At 42.1% G+C, this 13,925-nt stretch overlaps 1 protein-coding gene across 1 annotated transcript in view; it reads right to left on the bottom strand.

The window, feature by feature from the left end:
- Positions 1-11,816, bottom strand: part of LOC124545082 (ribosome biogenesis protein BMS1 homolog) — a 120,000-nt gene extending 108,184 nt beyond the window's left edge. The window contains exon 1 of the mRNA XM_047123890.1: positions 11,602-11,816. Coding sequence (XP_046979846.1) covers positions 11,602-11,659 — 58 coding nt within the window. The 5' untranslated portion in view covers positions 11,660-11,816. The remainder of the gene's footprint in view (positions 1-11,601) is intronic.
- Between the last annotated feature and the right edge of the window lie 2,109 nt (positions 11,817-13,925).

Genomic DNA, 13,925 nt, shown 5'->3' with positions numbered 1-13,925 from the left:
ATCATTCTGCATGTATACTCCCAGATATTTTACAGAAGTAACTGCTACCAGTGTTTCTTCCGCTATCATATAATCATACAATAAAGGATCCTTCTTTCTATGTATTCGCAATACATTACATTTGTCTATGTTAAGGGTCAGTTGACACCCCTGCACCAAGTGCCTATCCGCTGCAGATCTTCCTGCATTTCGCTGCAATTTTCTAATGCTGCAACTTCTCTGTGTACTACAGCATCATCCGCGAAAAGCCGCATGGAACTTCCGACACTATCTACTAGGTCATTTATATATATTGTGAAAAGCAATGGTGCCATAACACCCCCCTGTGGCACGCCAGAGGTTGCTTTAACATCTGTAGACATCTCTCCATTGAGAACAACATGCTGTGTTCTGTTTGCTAAAAACTCTTCAATCCAGCCACACGGCTGGTCTGATATTCCGTAGGCTCTTACTTTGTTTATCAGGCGACAGTGCGGAACTGTATCGAATGCCTTTTGGAAGTCAAGGAAAATAGCATCTACCTGGGAGCGTGTATCTAATATTTTCTGGGTCTCATGAACAAATAAAGCGAATTGGGCCTCACACGATCGCTGTTTCCGGAATCCATGTTGATTCCTACAGAGTAGATTCTGGGTTTCCAGAAATGACATGATACACGAGCAAAAAACATGTTCTAAAATTCTACAACAGATCGATGTCAAAGATATAGGTCTATAGCTTTGCACATCTGCTCGACGACACTTCTTGAAGACTGGGACTACCTGTGCTCTTTTCCAATCATTTGGAACCTTCCGTTCCTCTAGAGACTTGTGGTACATGGCTGTTAGAAGGGGGGCAAGTTCTTTCACATACTCTGTGTAGAATCGAATTTGTATCCCGTCGGGTCCAGTGGACTTTCCTCTGTTGAGTGATTTCAGTTGCTTTTCTATTCCTTGGACACTTATTTCGATGTCAGCCATTTTTTCGTTTGTGCGAGGATTTAGAGAAGGAACTGCAGTGCGGTCTTCCTCTGTGAAACAGCTTTGGAATAAGGTGTTTAGTATTTCAGCTTTATGCATGTCATCCTCTGTTGCATTGCCATCATCATACCAGAGTGTCTGGATATGCTGTTTCGAGCCACTTACTGATTTAACGTAAGACCAGAACTTCCTAGGATTTTCCGTCAAGTCAGTACATAGAATTTTACTTTCGAATTCACTGAATGTTCATGCATAGCCCTCCTTACGTTAACTTTGACATCATTTAGCCTCTGTTTGTCTGGGAAGTTTTGGCTGCATTTAAACTTGCAGTGAAGCTCTCTTTGCTTTCGCAGTAGTTTCCTAACTTTGTTGTTGAATCATGGTTGGTTTTTCCCGTCCCTCACAGTTTTACTCGGCACGTACCTGTCTAAAACGCATTTTATGATTGCCTTGAACTTTTTCCATAAACACTCAACATTGTCAGCGTCGGAACAGAAATTTTCGTTTTGATCTGTTAGGTAGTCTGAAATCTGCCTTCTATTACTCTTGCTAAACAGATAAACCTTCCTCCCTTTTTTTATATTCCTATTAACTTCCATATTCAGGGATGCTGCAACGGCCTTATGATCACTGATTCCCTGTTCTGCACTTACAGAGTCGAAAAGTTCGGGCCTGTTTGTTATCAGTAGGTCCAAGATGTTATCTCCACAAGTCGGTTCTCTGTTTAATTGCTCCATGTAATTTTCGGATAGTGCACTCAGTATAATGTCACTCGATGCTCTGTCCCTACCACCCGCCCTAAACATCTGAGTGCCCCACTCTATATCTGGTAAATTGAAATCTCCACCTAAGACTATAACATGCTGAGAAAATTTATGTGAAATGTATTCCAGATATTCTCTCAGTTGTTCTGCCACTAATGCTGCGGAGTGAGGAGGTCGGTAAAAGGAGCCAATTATTAACCTAGCTCGGTTGTTGAGTGTAACCTCCACCCATAATAATTCACAGGAACTATCCGCTTCTACTTCACTACAGGATAAGTTACTACTAACACGCCACCACCGGCTGCATGCAATCTATCCTTTCTAAACACAGTCTGTGCCTTTTTAAAAATTTCGGCAGAATTTATTTCTGGCTTCAGCCAGCTTTCTGTACCTATAACTATTTCAGCTTTGGTGCTCTCTATCAGAGCTTGAAGTTCCGGTACTTTATCAACGCAGCTTCGACAGTTTCCAATTACAATAATGATTGCTGCTTGGTCCCCGCATGTCCTGACTTTGCCCCGCATCCTTGGAGGCTGTTGCCCTTTCTGTACTTGCCCGAGGCCATCTAACCTAAAAAACCGCCCAGTCCACGCCACACGACCCCTGCTACCTGTGTAGCCGCCTGCTGTGTGTAGTGGACTCCTGACCTATCCAGCAGAACCCGAAACCCCATCACCCTATGGCGCAAGCCGAGGAATATGCAGCCCACACGGTCGCAGAACCGTCTCAGCCTCTGATTCAGACCCTCCATTCGGCTCTGTACCAAAGGTCCGCAGTCAGTCCTGTCGACAGTGCTGCAGATGGTGAGCTCTGCTTTCATCCCGCTAGCGAGACTGGCAGTCTTCACCAAATCAGATAGCCGCCGGAAGCCAGAGAGGATTTCCTCTGATCCATAGCGACGCACATAATGAGCGATCACCTGCAGATGTGTGCACCCTGTAGCCTTCATGGCATCCGGAAGAACCCTTTCCACATCTGGAATGACTCCCTCCAGTATGCATACGGGGAGCACATTGGTTTTCTTCCCCTCTCTTGCTGCCCCATTACGCGCCTGATGTTGGAGCTCCCAACTACCAGCAAGTCCACCCTCTGCGACCACCCTGATCTTGCAGACTGAGGGGCAACCTCTGAAACAGGGCAAGCAGCCATGTCCAGCCGAAGATCAGTATCAGCCGGAGACAGAGCCTGAAACCGGTTCGTCAGACAAACTCGAGAAACCTTCCGTTGAGCCCTCCGGAATGTCTTTCGCTCCCTGCCACACCTCGAGACGACCTCCCATTCTACCACGGGTGAGGGCTCAGCCTCCATGTGGGCAGCATTCCGAGCAGCCACAGCCGTAGTCCAATCGGGAGATGCGTGGGACGAGCTGGCCGTCCCCGACAAACCCCCATCCGGACCCCCACAGTGATGCCCATTGGCAACAGCCTCAAGCTGTGTGACCGAAGCCAACACTGCCTGAAGCTGGGAGCGAAGGGATACCAACTCAGCCCGCATCCGAACACAGCAGTCGCAGTCCCTACCCATGCTAAGAACGTCTGAACTAATCTATAGAGAGCACAAACAATTCAACACAAAATTTAAACAGTTATTAAAATACAAGATTGCCCAGTAAATGCAGTACTGCTGCTACTTGCGCACTGCTGACACACTGCTCGGCAGCAGAAGGAGACTACGTGATTTTACACTATTCAGGTACTAAAACGCGATGCTACAACTCTCAAATACTATAATACGCCCGAAATTTATGAATTAAACAATGCAAGTACCCAAAAACATGCAAAGAAATTAAGAATTAAACTATGCAACAAATAAGTGAGCTAAGAGTAAACAACTTGCTGCTGGCAGCTGCTTATCCAACAGCGGCAGGGAGCACAAGTTGTTCTCTGCAAGGACCAATGGCTCAGTGCACAGAGCACCTCGAAGGTTAAGAGCCTCGACAGTTGACTGTCACTGACAGACCAAACCTGTGATGAAGAGGCATAGATCCCCAGGGAGGAAACAGCGCTCCCAGCATTTCTTTTTACTCTGCTTGGGAAAGTAATGAGCCTTAATGTGGAGACGCTTAAAAGAGAGGAGGTTAGTCTGTGGAGGATGTTGTTTAAATTGTTGCAGAGTCCGTTGGCAGTCCTGGACAGCGACTGCTACATCCTTTGTCCACCGTGATACCGGTCAACGATGAGGGGGACCTGTGGATATGGGGACAGCAGTGCCAACAGCAAGAAAAATGGTGGCAGAGATGCCTTGCACAACCACACCCAATGGAATTGAGGGGCAGGTGTTGAAGTGCACAGCAGACGTATATAAAGGCCAATTGGCCCTGCAGAATGCCCAACATGGAGGCCTGCCTGACTGACGGCAGCAGGGGAACAATAGGATCATCAGAAAGTGGTCACTGTCACAAAGGTCATCATGGGATGACCAACGTGGGGAAGCCACGAGAGCAAGGGAGGAGATTGTGAGATTGATAGCAGTAAAGGTGCCATCAGCGGCACTGAAGTAGGTAGGGGAACCATCGTTGAGGAGACATAAATCAAGGTCCATAATAAGTTGGTCAATTGGGAGACCCCACCCACTGAAGTAGCACTCCAACACTGTGGATGGTGTGCACTGAAGTCCCCACGGAGGAGAAATGGGTGGGAGTTGCTGGATTAAGGTAGACAGCTCAGTGTAAGGAAGTGACCTACTTGGAGGGAGATAGACATTGCCTGAGTCATTTGCACTCTAGCCACTATTGTTTCCAGGTTGGTACACAGGGGGATCCAGTCAATAATGACATCGGAGTGAACCAAATGCAGACCCCACCAGATGCTACACCTGGGCCGACACGGTTCCTGCAGAACATCTGATAACCAAGAAATGTTGGAGAGAGAGGACATCAAGGAAGTGCATTTCTTGAAAAACAAGACAGAACACAGTATAGGAAGAGACAAGAGATTGTATGTCTGTTAAGTGATGATAGTATCCATTGCAATCCGCTGGATGGTCATGTGGTGAGAGTCCAGATTAGACATTAAGAATCCAAGGAGGAGGTCATGTCACTCAGTCAGTGGTCGTCACCAACAAGGATGGGACGACAAGCATAAATAAGATGTCAGACTCAGGTTGCCAGGGGGGAGATGGCACCTCTGGGAGCACCAGGGAGAGGGGGGGGGGGGGGTGGCTTGTCATGGGACTTACATTCCTTCTTCTTCTCTTTCATAGGTGGTTGAGGGCAGGGTACAGAGGGAGTACAGTCATCTGCAAGATCTGGAAACGAAAGAGAGCAGACAATCTTGAGGTGCACAGATGGTGCATCTTGTAGCCGAGTGGTGGTAGGTGGCTTCCAGCCTGAGAGACGTCAGGGAAGGGGGGGGGGGGGGTCAAGAATAGTAAGGGTGGGCAAGTTGAAGGAGCCAGGGAAGAAAGAATTGGCTGCAATAGCCCATGGCCCCATGTGCACCATGCACGAACTCACAAAAGAACTGTGAGCCTCCTGAGGGGGAGGAGGGGGGGGGGGGGGGGGGGGAGATAGTGGACTGCTTCTTGGCATTGTCTGTAGTGGTGACAGAAAATGATTCTTTACCAACAGCATTAAAGCAACCCTTCCTGGACTGGTTTGGCTATCCCTATGCACATACCTCAATGGATGATATGTGGCTGCTTATGACAATTACTCATCTAAAGTTCTCCTTGAAAACCTATTACACGAAAGATCATCAGTGGCGTGTAGATTTCTTTCATGAGCCTGAATAACTTCCTGAAATAAAAAAAAAAGCTTCAAAATTTATCTGAATATCTAGATTGGTGACTGGAATTCGTCTTTCTGATGATTGTGGAATAACATCGTCTTCAACAGCAAACATCGGCCCAGAGCAGACTTTGTTTGTAGTGCGTTTGTTGAAATAGCTCCTTCAATCTGGAGTGATGGTCATCCACAGTCTATGTTTGTAAATGATACCTGGTAGCGGTCCAATGTGAGGAATAACATTACAACTACATCCTGATAAAACAACAAATTCAAAGAGCTGTATTCTGTCACTGATAGTCAGTCATTCTCACAAACATGTTCCTGTCGATTGGACATATTTCCCATTTAAAACTTTCAACACCACTGCTTTCATATCCCAGAACAGAGTTTTCTCTAGCTAACAATAATAAGCAATCAACAATGCAAAAAAGGAAGCTCCCAAGTCAACTAGCACCTGGATAGACTTGCCACTGACGATGTAGCCAGTGAGATTTCTTGATGGCCATGTGACTGTAATCTCTGGAGGATTTTCGTCTGTAGCAGCCTCACTTCCATAGATGATCACCTCACTTAGTTTTCCTGAATTTGGCAGCTACTTGAGTCACCCGTATCTCTATGTGGCAACAGGAAATTGTTAACGAGTGTTGGGGAGTGATCTCATCCAGGTTACGGTGATGTGCATCGTCCAACATGTCGGCTATAATCAGCTGCAATTGGCTGATGCAAAAGGAACCGTTGTCGTATTTGACATCTGGCCAAATGGTAGTCATCATAAACTCGTCTCCTTTCTACACAGTAGGGCACATGTCCAGGGCATGCACAGTGACAACATAATGGCATGCTGTCCAAGTGTCTGTTCATCTGAGGGGCATTATACTTGGTGAAGGAGTTAGATGTATGTGCATTTGTCAGGTGCTGTGTTGTGGCATGAAGTCTGACATAGCCAAATCCGTATTCCTGGCACTTCATCTTGTGTTGGAGATAGGTGCTGATGATTGATACACCGCTTCAACATTTATTTTTTACTACCGGACATATCAGGTCAACATTCATGGCTGCTGACTCTTTCTTTCTTGATATGACAGTTGTGGTTGCATAAAATGCTATACCTCTTCTTCCACAACCTGGCACATAAGAGAGGTAAAATCATGGTGGTCTTCCGTAATTGCCATAGGGACCCTTATTCAAGAGCCTGTCATACCTTTTTCATCTGTCTTTTCTGTTGTATTTCGTTCATGCACTGGCACCATGTGATGAATTCATCTGTAGCTGTAACAACCTTTACTACAGTGATGTCCAACATTTTACCTTACCCGGACCATACTGCGTAACACACAATACTCATTTGCTTAAAACTGACAATAATCACTGAGGAGGGAGAAAAAAAAAAAAAAAAAAGAAAAAAAGAAAAAGAAAAAAAAAAAAAAAAAACGGTATGGAGCAATGAAAGAGTAGCATCATGTGGGAGGAGTTTCAAATCAAAAATATTCAATTTATCATAGCTTTACATAAATGGAATTTTGTATTCCTTTCTTTTTTTAACAATTATGTGACAGATGCTCAATTTTTAGGCTGCACTGATAGTTGCTGTGGGCCACATGTGGTCTGGAGGCTGTGGATTGGACACAGCTGTAAAGGAAGAGCTTGGTTCATTTCTTTTGCGACTCGTTTCACCAAGTGCAAGATTTTGTCAGTTTCCATCATTTTATGATTCACAATGTGGAATAAAGCTAAAACATTCTGAATGTCAGACTGTGAGGTTGAGTCCTGTTATTCGTTTGGTCTCCTGCTCAGTGGATTTGCTGCTGGTTGTCGGCAAACAGTTTTTCAGTTCACCTAGAAATATATCCCAGTTGTTGAGCTTTTCTCTGTTGTTCTCAAATCACTGTTGGGCTGTGGCATCCACGTAAATGTACACATTTGCCACATACTTGATGTCATCCCCCCCTATTATATTTGATGGCTTGGTTGAGTCCTTTTAGCCATTACATCGGGCCATGCCCAGCACCTCAGGAAAACCCTGATAAATGCCTGATGTGCAGCTGACTTACTGTTGCTTTGGAATCAATTGGTCTCCTGAACATACAGACCATGGGAACAATGTACAGCTTGTATTCTGATTCCTGTCTGTGTAGGTGACTGCTTTTACATTGCCTATTAGAGCCATGTTTATATACATGTTTTGAAGTAGCTAGTGTCACCACACAACAATGTAACACAATAGCCACAAGCAGTGTTGTAAACAACCTACAACACAGACATTTACTATGAACACCAACATACAGCCAAAACAAAAGTGACCTGGATGCAAACCGCTGCTGTTTATACTAACATCAAATAACCCAGGATATACAAACATAAAAAATTTCGAGAGCCTTCTAGAAATGATAAATACTAAACAACAAAAAACAGCTAATGGCCGAGTTTGAACTGGCAACCTGCAGCATGCCAGGCAGTGACTAACCGTTACAGCACACTGTGCAGCAATATTTATATGTCATGCCTGCAGTATACAAACATGAACTATTTATAGGAGAATGGATTAACTGATAGAAGCCTATATCAGGGAAGATTAATTTGAATTTTGTAAGAACAAACAAGGCAATACCAACCATATGACTGACCTTAGAAGACACATCGAAAAAAGCCAAACCCACATTTACAGCTTTGGCAGATTTGGAGAAATCTTTTCACAATGTTGACTAGACTACACTCTTTGATGTTCTGAAGAATAAAGTACATTGAGTGAAATGTTATTCACAACTTATACATAAACCACACTGCAGTTGTAAAAGTCAAACATCTTCGATAAATTGCCAGCAAACTTTAAAAACTTAGTTTCATATAAAGCACAGTTTAAACAAAGTCAGAAAAACTTTTTGATAGCCAACTCCTCCTACTCTAAGGATAAACATCTTAACAGGGACTATTAGATCAGCTTAAGTTAAAATTTCTATTAAATTTCAGTTCTGACAGTATTTGGTCACAACAGTCAAGATTGGGTATTTATGTGTATGATAAATTTATTAAAAGTGCATAACTATGTTTCATTCTGACACCATATTAATCCTGTAAATATCAGTTTACTGTAATGTATTCACATGTTTTGACAATCTCCTGACAAATGATCAGGAAGTGAGTATTATATTCCAATGTTCCTTTTTTTTATGTTACACTTTCTGACTTGTTCCACACCAATGAAACTCATCTCATTTTTGGGTCAATAGAACAAAAATTGAATCTAATGTAAAGGACATGAAAGGGAAGCAATAGTTGTAAATGGAGTGAAGCATGGATGTAACATATCCCTCATGTTATTCAATACTGCAATTAAGCAAGAGGCAAAGGAACCAAGGAGAAACTTGGTAAGAGGATTCAAGCTCAAGGAGGAGGAGAAAAAAAGCATTGACATTCATTGTAGACACTGAAACTTGAAGAGCAACTAAATGGAATGGATAGTGTCTTCAAAAGAGGTTACAAAATGAACATATGTTGCAAAAGTAAACCAGCATAATGGAATGTACTTAGATTAAATTGGGCAATGTTGAGAGAATTAGATTAAGAAACGAGACATTAAAAGTAGGAGATGAGTTTTGCTACTTGGGAAGAAAAATAAGTGATGAGGGCAGAAGTAGAGAAGACATAAAAATACACCCCAGCAATATAAACAAAAGAGGCTCTGCAAATGAGAAAATTGTTAACACCAAACATTAAACTGATGTCGAGAAGTCCTTTCTGGGGGTATTTGTTAGGAGTGCACAGAAGTGAGATGTGGACAATAACCAGCTTAGACAAGATGAGAATATATAGTAAATTCTGAAATACAGTGCTGCAGAAGAAAGCTATAGGTAAGATGGGACGCTGAATCGAATCAGGGGAAAAAAATTTTTTTTTTTTGGTACAGCTTGACTAAACAGAAGGGATCGACCGATAGGACACATCTTTATGTATGCAGGAATCATCAATTTGGTAATGGAGGAAAGTGTGAGGCATTAAAACTGTTGTGGGAGACATGGCTCGAATGCAGTGAGGAGGCTCACATGGATGAAGATTTCAATAGTTATGCAGAGACTAGTCACCTTCATACACAATCAACTTTGGTATTTGATATGTTGCAAATTAAATGACATATCTAATCACATGCAAGAACGTGTACACGCGTGCATGCCGACTGACCCACCCACCCATGACTGACCTACAATATTTACATTGGTTGTAAATATAACATCATGATATGTTCGGCCATTAAAAAGTTTGGAACGATGTCTTGAGAACAACTATAACTCTTCCTATGGCACATAAACTTAATTTATCAACATTTAACTTTGGTGAGTAGTTCATGACCAATTTTATGGCATCATGGGTCACAGCAGACAGCTGGTTCTGATAGGCTTAATATTTCTCTTGAACACACAGAATTGTAGTTCTTGATGAAAAAGAAAGGAAGCATGAAAAACTGATATTCTGTAGACTAAGAAACAAATGTTTTTTCTAATAGTAGTTGATGCAATTATGAGGTAGCGTTTGATAGTGCTCCTACCTTGCATTCTTGGTTGTGGTATTTCATAACCTGGTAGTAATTTGGTGAATGCAACAAATGTGAATGTGAAATAAAAGGTATGGTAACACATTTATCTGCAGAGTTGCCTGATTGTATACATTCATGCCATATTCAACACACTTCTTGCTATAAAAACTTAACTACAAGGTAAGTTCAGAACATTTTGGTGCTTCTCACGTACATACTGATATACTACACACAAACTTAGAGAGAGGGAGAGATTTCTTTTAACATACAAGGGTTCAAAAGCTATGTATCTTTGCATTACTTCCATCTATCTAAAAAACAATGAACCCAACAGCAATAAAATTTGACAGTTACATAGGCTATTAGGCAACAAGGTCTCAAACCCAAAAGGCCTACAACAAGAGAACAAGCAATTTCAGTTTCATAGAAATTTTGCCACAGCAAAACACCACATTTTAGCACTCTTGACTTAGGATGCTCCTACTTATCAAGTATTAAAATTTGACAAAAAGTTTGTAAATCTTCCTTAGATTGTTTAGCAAACTTGTAGACTTACGCTAAATCTGAAATGGATCAGTGAGAACTCATGGACTAGTTGACATGGAATTAGCCAGGAAGAAAGGAAGATTAGAGTTTAACATGTAATCAAAAACGAGGTCATTAGAGACAGTGAACATGCTTGGATTATGAAAGGATGGGGAAGAAAATAAATGTACCCTTTTCAAAGGAACCATCCTGGAATTTGCCTGGGGCACTTCAGGGCAATCACGGAAATCTTAAATCTGGTGACTGGACAGGGATTTGAAGTGCTGTCATCCTCCCGAGTGTGACTCCATTGTACTAACCACTGTGCAGCTTCGCTCAGTTGAAGCCAGTAGTACAGTAATTTGGTAACCTTGTACACTACAAATGAGATGTAGTATAAATGAAAATGTATCTAGGAAATATATGGCATTATCAAGGGGTGTTATCGTAGAGTATGGTAAACTTCGCCACCTGGCCAACATTGGGTAAAAGTATTATCATCACAGTGTCACTGACTCTTTTCTGACAATTGGGAAGATAGTCCATATACCAGGAGATGCAGAAGCATCAATCAGATATTCAGTTCCTAGTATGCATTATGCCCATTATCTTTCATCTCCTCAGGTAGTTGCTGTAGATGAACTCGCTTTGGTTAAAGTAACGAATAGCGCCCCTCCAAAATCTCGATTTTTTTCCCCTACCATCTTACTGCAAAAACATAAGATGCCTGCAACGATATCAAACCATTTTCGTCAGGTGTGTTACTTGGATTTACAGCTTTATTTAATGATGTCATCAATTTTCCAATCCAATGCCTGTTAGAGATGCAATTAAGTATTCGATAAAATTTGCCATGTGTTACTTTACTCTATACAAAAATACATGTCTTTAGAATAATTACAAACACCTATTACCCAACATAATTACTCTTGTATCTCATCTGGGCAGTTTTGCTGTAGTTCTTCCATTAACCACAATTGTGCTCCCACTGCCATTTCTATAGTTAATCACGCGTGTGTGAGCAATAACCACCCCCAAGAGATATCTCATGATAATATAATTTTATGTTATTGTATGTAACTGAATTTTGTTTCTCACCTGCATGTCGTTCTCGATGTACTTTTTTCTTATCCAACGCCGATTGTTCAGTATCCATTTCGAATTACAGCAAGAAAAGTCTTCTAGCTAAATACAGACAGCACACGTAAGTTACTACTGAGTTATTACTTACTGTCAACACGGACACTACTCACAAACAACAACAACACAATCACGTGGGCATTGGCCTCCACACTTCTAACGCCATTTTTGTTAAACACTCCAAAGATGTACAAACACAACAAAGTATAACCACAGTCTAACATAACACTCGCGACACTTCGCCTCAATTTTGTTGCCTACTTCGCCAGCAGCGCCCCAAGCGGTAAGTAACTTAAACTGTGAGTTCTACGCGATCGTGAAAGCGAATAGTGGTTGTTTATTTTGATTTCTACAGTGGTTTTTACAAGCGGGAGCGTTTGTAGCGCAATAAATTGCAGCAACACAGGAAGAAGACGCCACAGCTGTCTTTTTTAGGCTTCCTAAGGATCCTGAGAGGGATATACCATTAATTTTCCTTGCTTCCTTTGTGTGATTACATTATTTTGTTAGCACCTTGTTCACTGACAGATTGTTTGAAAATTATTAAAATATATGGTTTTGCGTGAAATGTAATGTAATCAGTTCATTATAATATTTTCAACATATAACTGTATCGTCAGGATTCACATGCAAATTACTTGTCTATTAATGTTTCGTTTCAGGAGCAGAAAATAGCAGTTAATAGCAGGGGAGAAGACCTTACGAAAAAAAAAACAGTTTACCTGTATAATATTATTAGGTTTTTTTCGCTACATTTCGAACAAAACCATTTCATAAACGCAGACAATGATAAACTCGTGTGGAATGCAGTACCCACACTGTTTGGCATCCCAAATAAGCCACCTTAACTGACGATGAAGAGGAAACTGCAACAAAGATTCGACAATCCATCTAAAGCTGCAAAACGGTCCTATGACACAGAAGCAGCCTCTTCAGCTCTCCATGTATCAGTGCCAGATTCGTGTGAATCGTCAACACGGACCTGCTTTGACGAAAAAGTGGTTACATGAAGTGCAGTTATTCGTATCTTACAAAAAGTAATGTTTGGTATGTATTTCATTCACTTCTGTTGTTAGTCACTTAATTTTCCTTGCTTCCTTCGTGTGATTACATTATTTTGTTAGCACCTTGTTCACTGACAGATTGTTTGAAAATTATTGAAATATATGGTTTTGCGTGAAATATAATCAGTTCATTATAATATTTTCAAAATATTTCACCCCCCTATTTGGCAGTTGCTTGTCCCACGTAGAATAATATAAAGATTATGGTCGTGCTTGTGGCAACAGGCGATGTCGGTACCGGTTTGAATTACCGCGATCGACGCTTTAACATCTGCGTGTGCTTGTAGGCTGAGTAAGAGAAGTAGGCTCGTCTCAGCTTGATGGAGTAATTTATTAACGAAACCCTGCGGTCGGAACAGACAATAATACACTGCAACCGATAATTCGTGCGAAGGCGTGGTTGGTTGGTTGGTTTGGGGGAAGAGACCAAACAGCGAGGTCATCGGTCTCATCGGGTTAGGGAAGGACGGAGAAGGAAGTCGGCCGTGCCCTTTCAAAGGAACCATCCCGGCATTTGCGAAGGCGTGAGAAAAGTTCAGTACGGTAAATTATTTCGTATCTAACACACTTCGATTCACGCTATCGCCAAGGAGTAGAACCTGGAACAGAAATCAACAATCAAAGAATAAAACGCAGAACAAATGTTGCTTGTGTGTAGCGTCTCTGGCGTCCAGCGGGAAAGTTTCGCAGCACTGTACTTTCAAACACCCGAGCATGTCACGGCGCTGGACGATGACGGAATATGCCACAACAGCCCCCATGGTGGAAGCGGAGCGTCATTCCAAATAGCGTGTTGGAAAATTGAAATGTCTTGAGGTGCGTGGTGGTGGGTCAACTGCGGCCCCAGCTACGTCTGTGACGGCAACGACGACAGAATGCGCCAACAGGCGACAATGACAAACACAGTAGGCTTGCAGAACGATAAATGAGCTGTCGATCGCTTTTGCATGTAGGGATCCACGTCTGTGCTTCATACGTGTGAATCTGTGTGTTTATATTCTTTTGATATCAACGAGGTAAGCTGCAATTCTATCCAACGTCACAAGTGTTTCTTCACGAATGTGTTGTAGCTTTGCGATCGATTCATGGTTTTTGTCCATATTTGCGCTTATTTTAGAATCATTTTTAGAAACATATATGCCTTCAGATACTACACAAACCATTGGAGGCAAGAAAATAACTCAAATATTTTGTAAATTACGTAGGAAATGGATGCAA

The sequence above is a fragment of the Schistocerca americana genome, chromosome 8, assembly GCF_021461395.2.
Source record: "Schistocerca americana isolate TAMUIC-IGC-003095 chromosome 8, iqSchAmer2.1, whole genome shotgun sequence".
Taxonomy (NCBI): Eukaryota; Metazoa; Arthropoda; class Insecta; order Orthoptera; family Acrididae; genus Schistocerca; species Schistocerca americana.
Note: the sequence above shows the minus strand (reverse complement) of the source record. Positions and strands in the feature narration are given on the sequence as shown.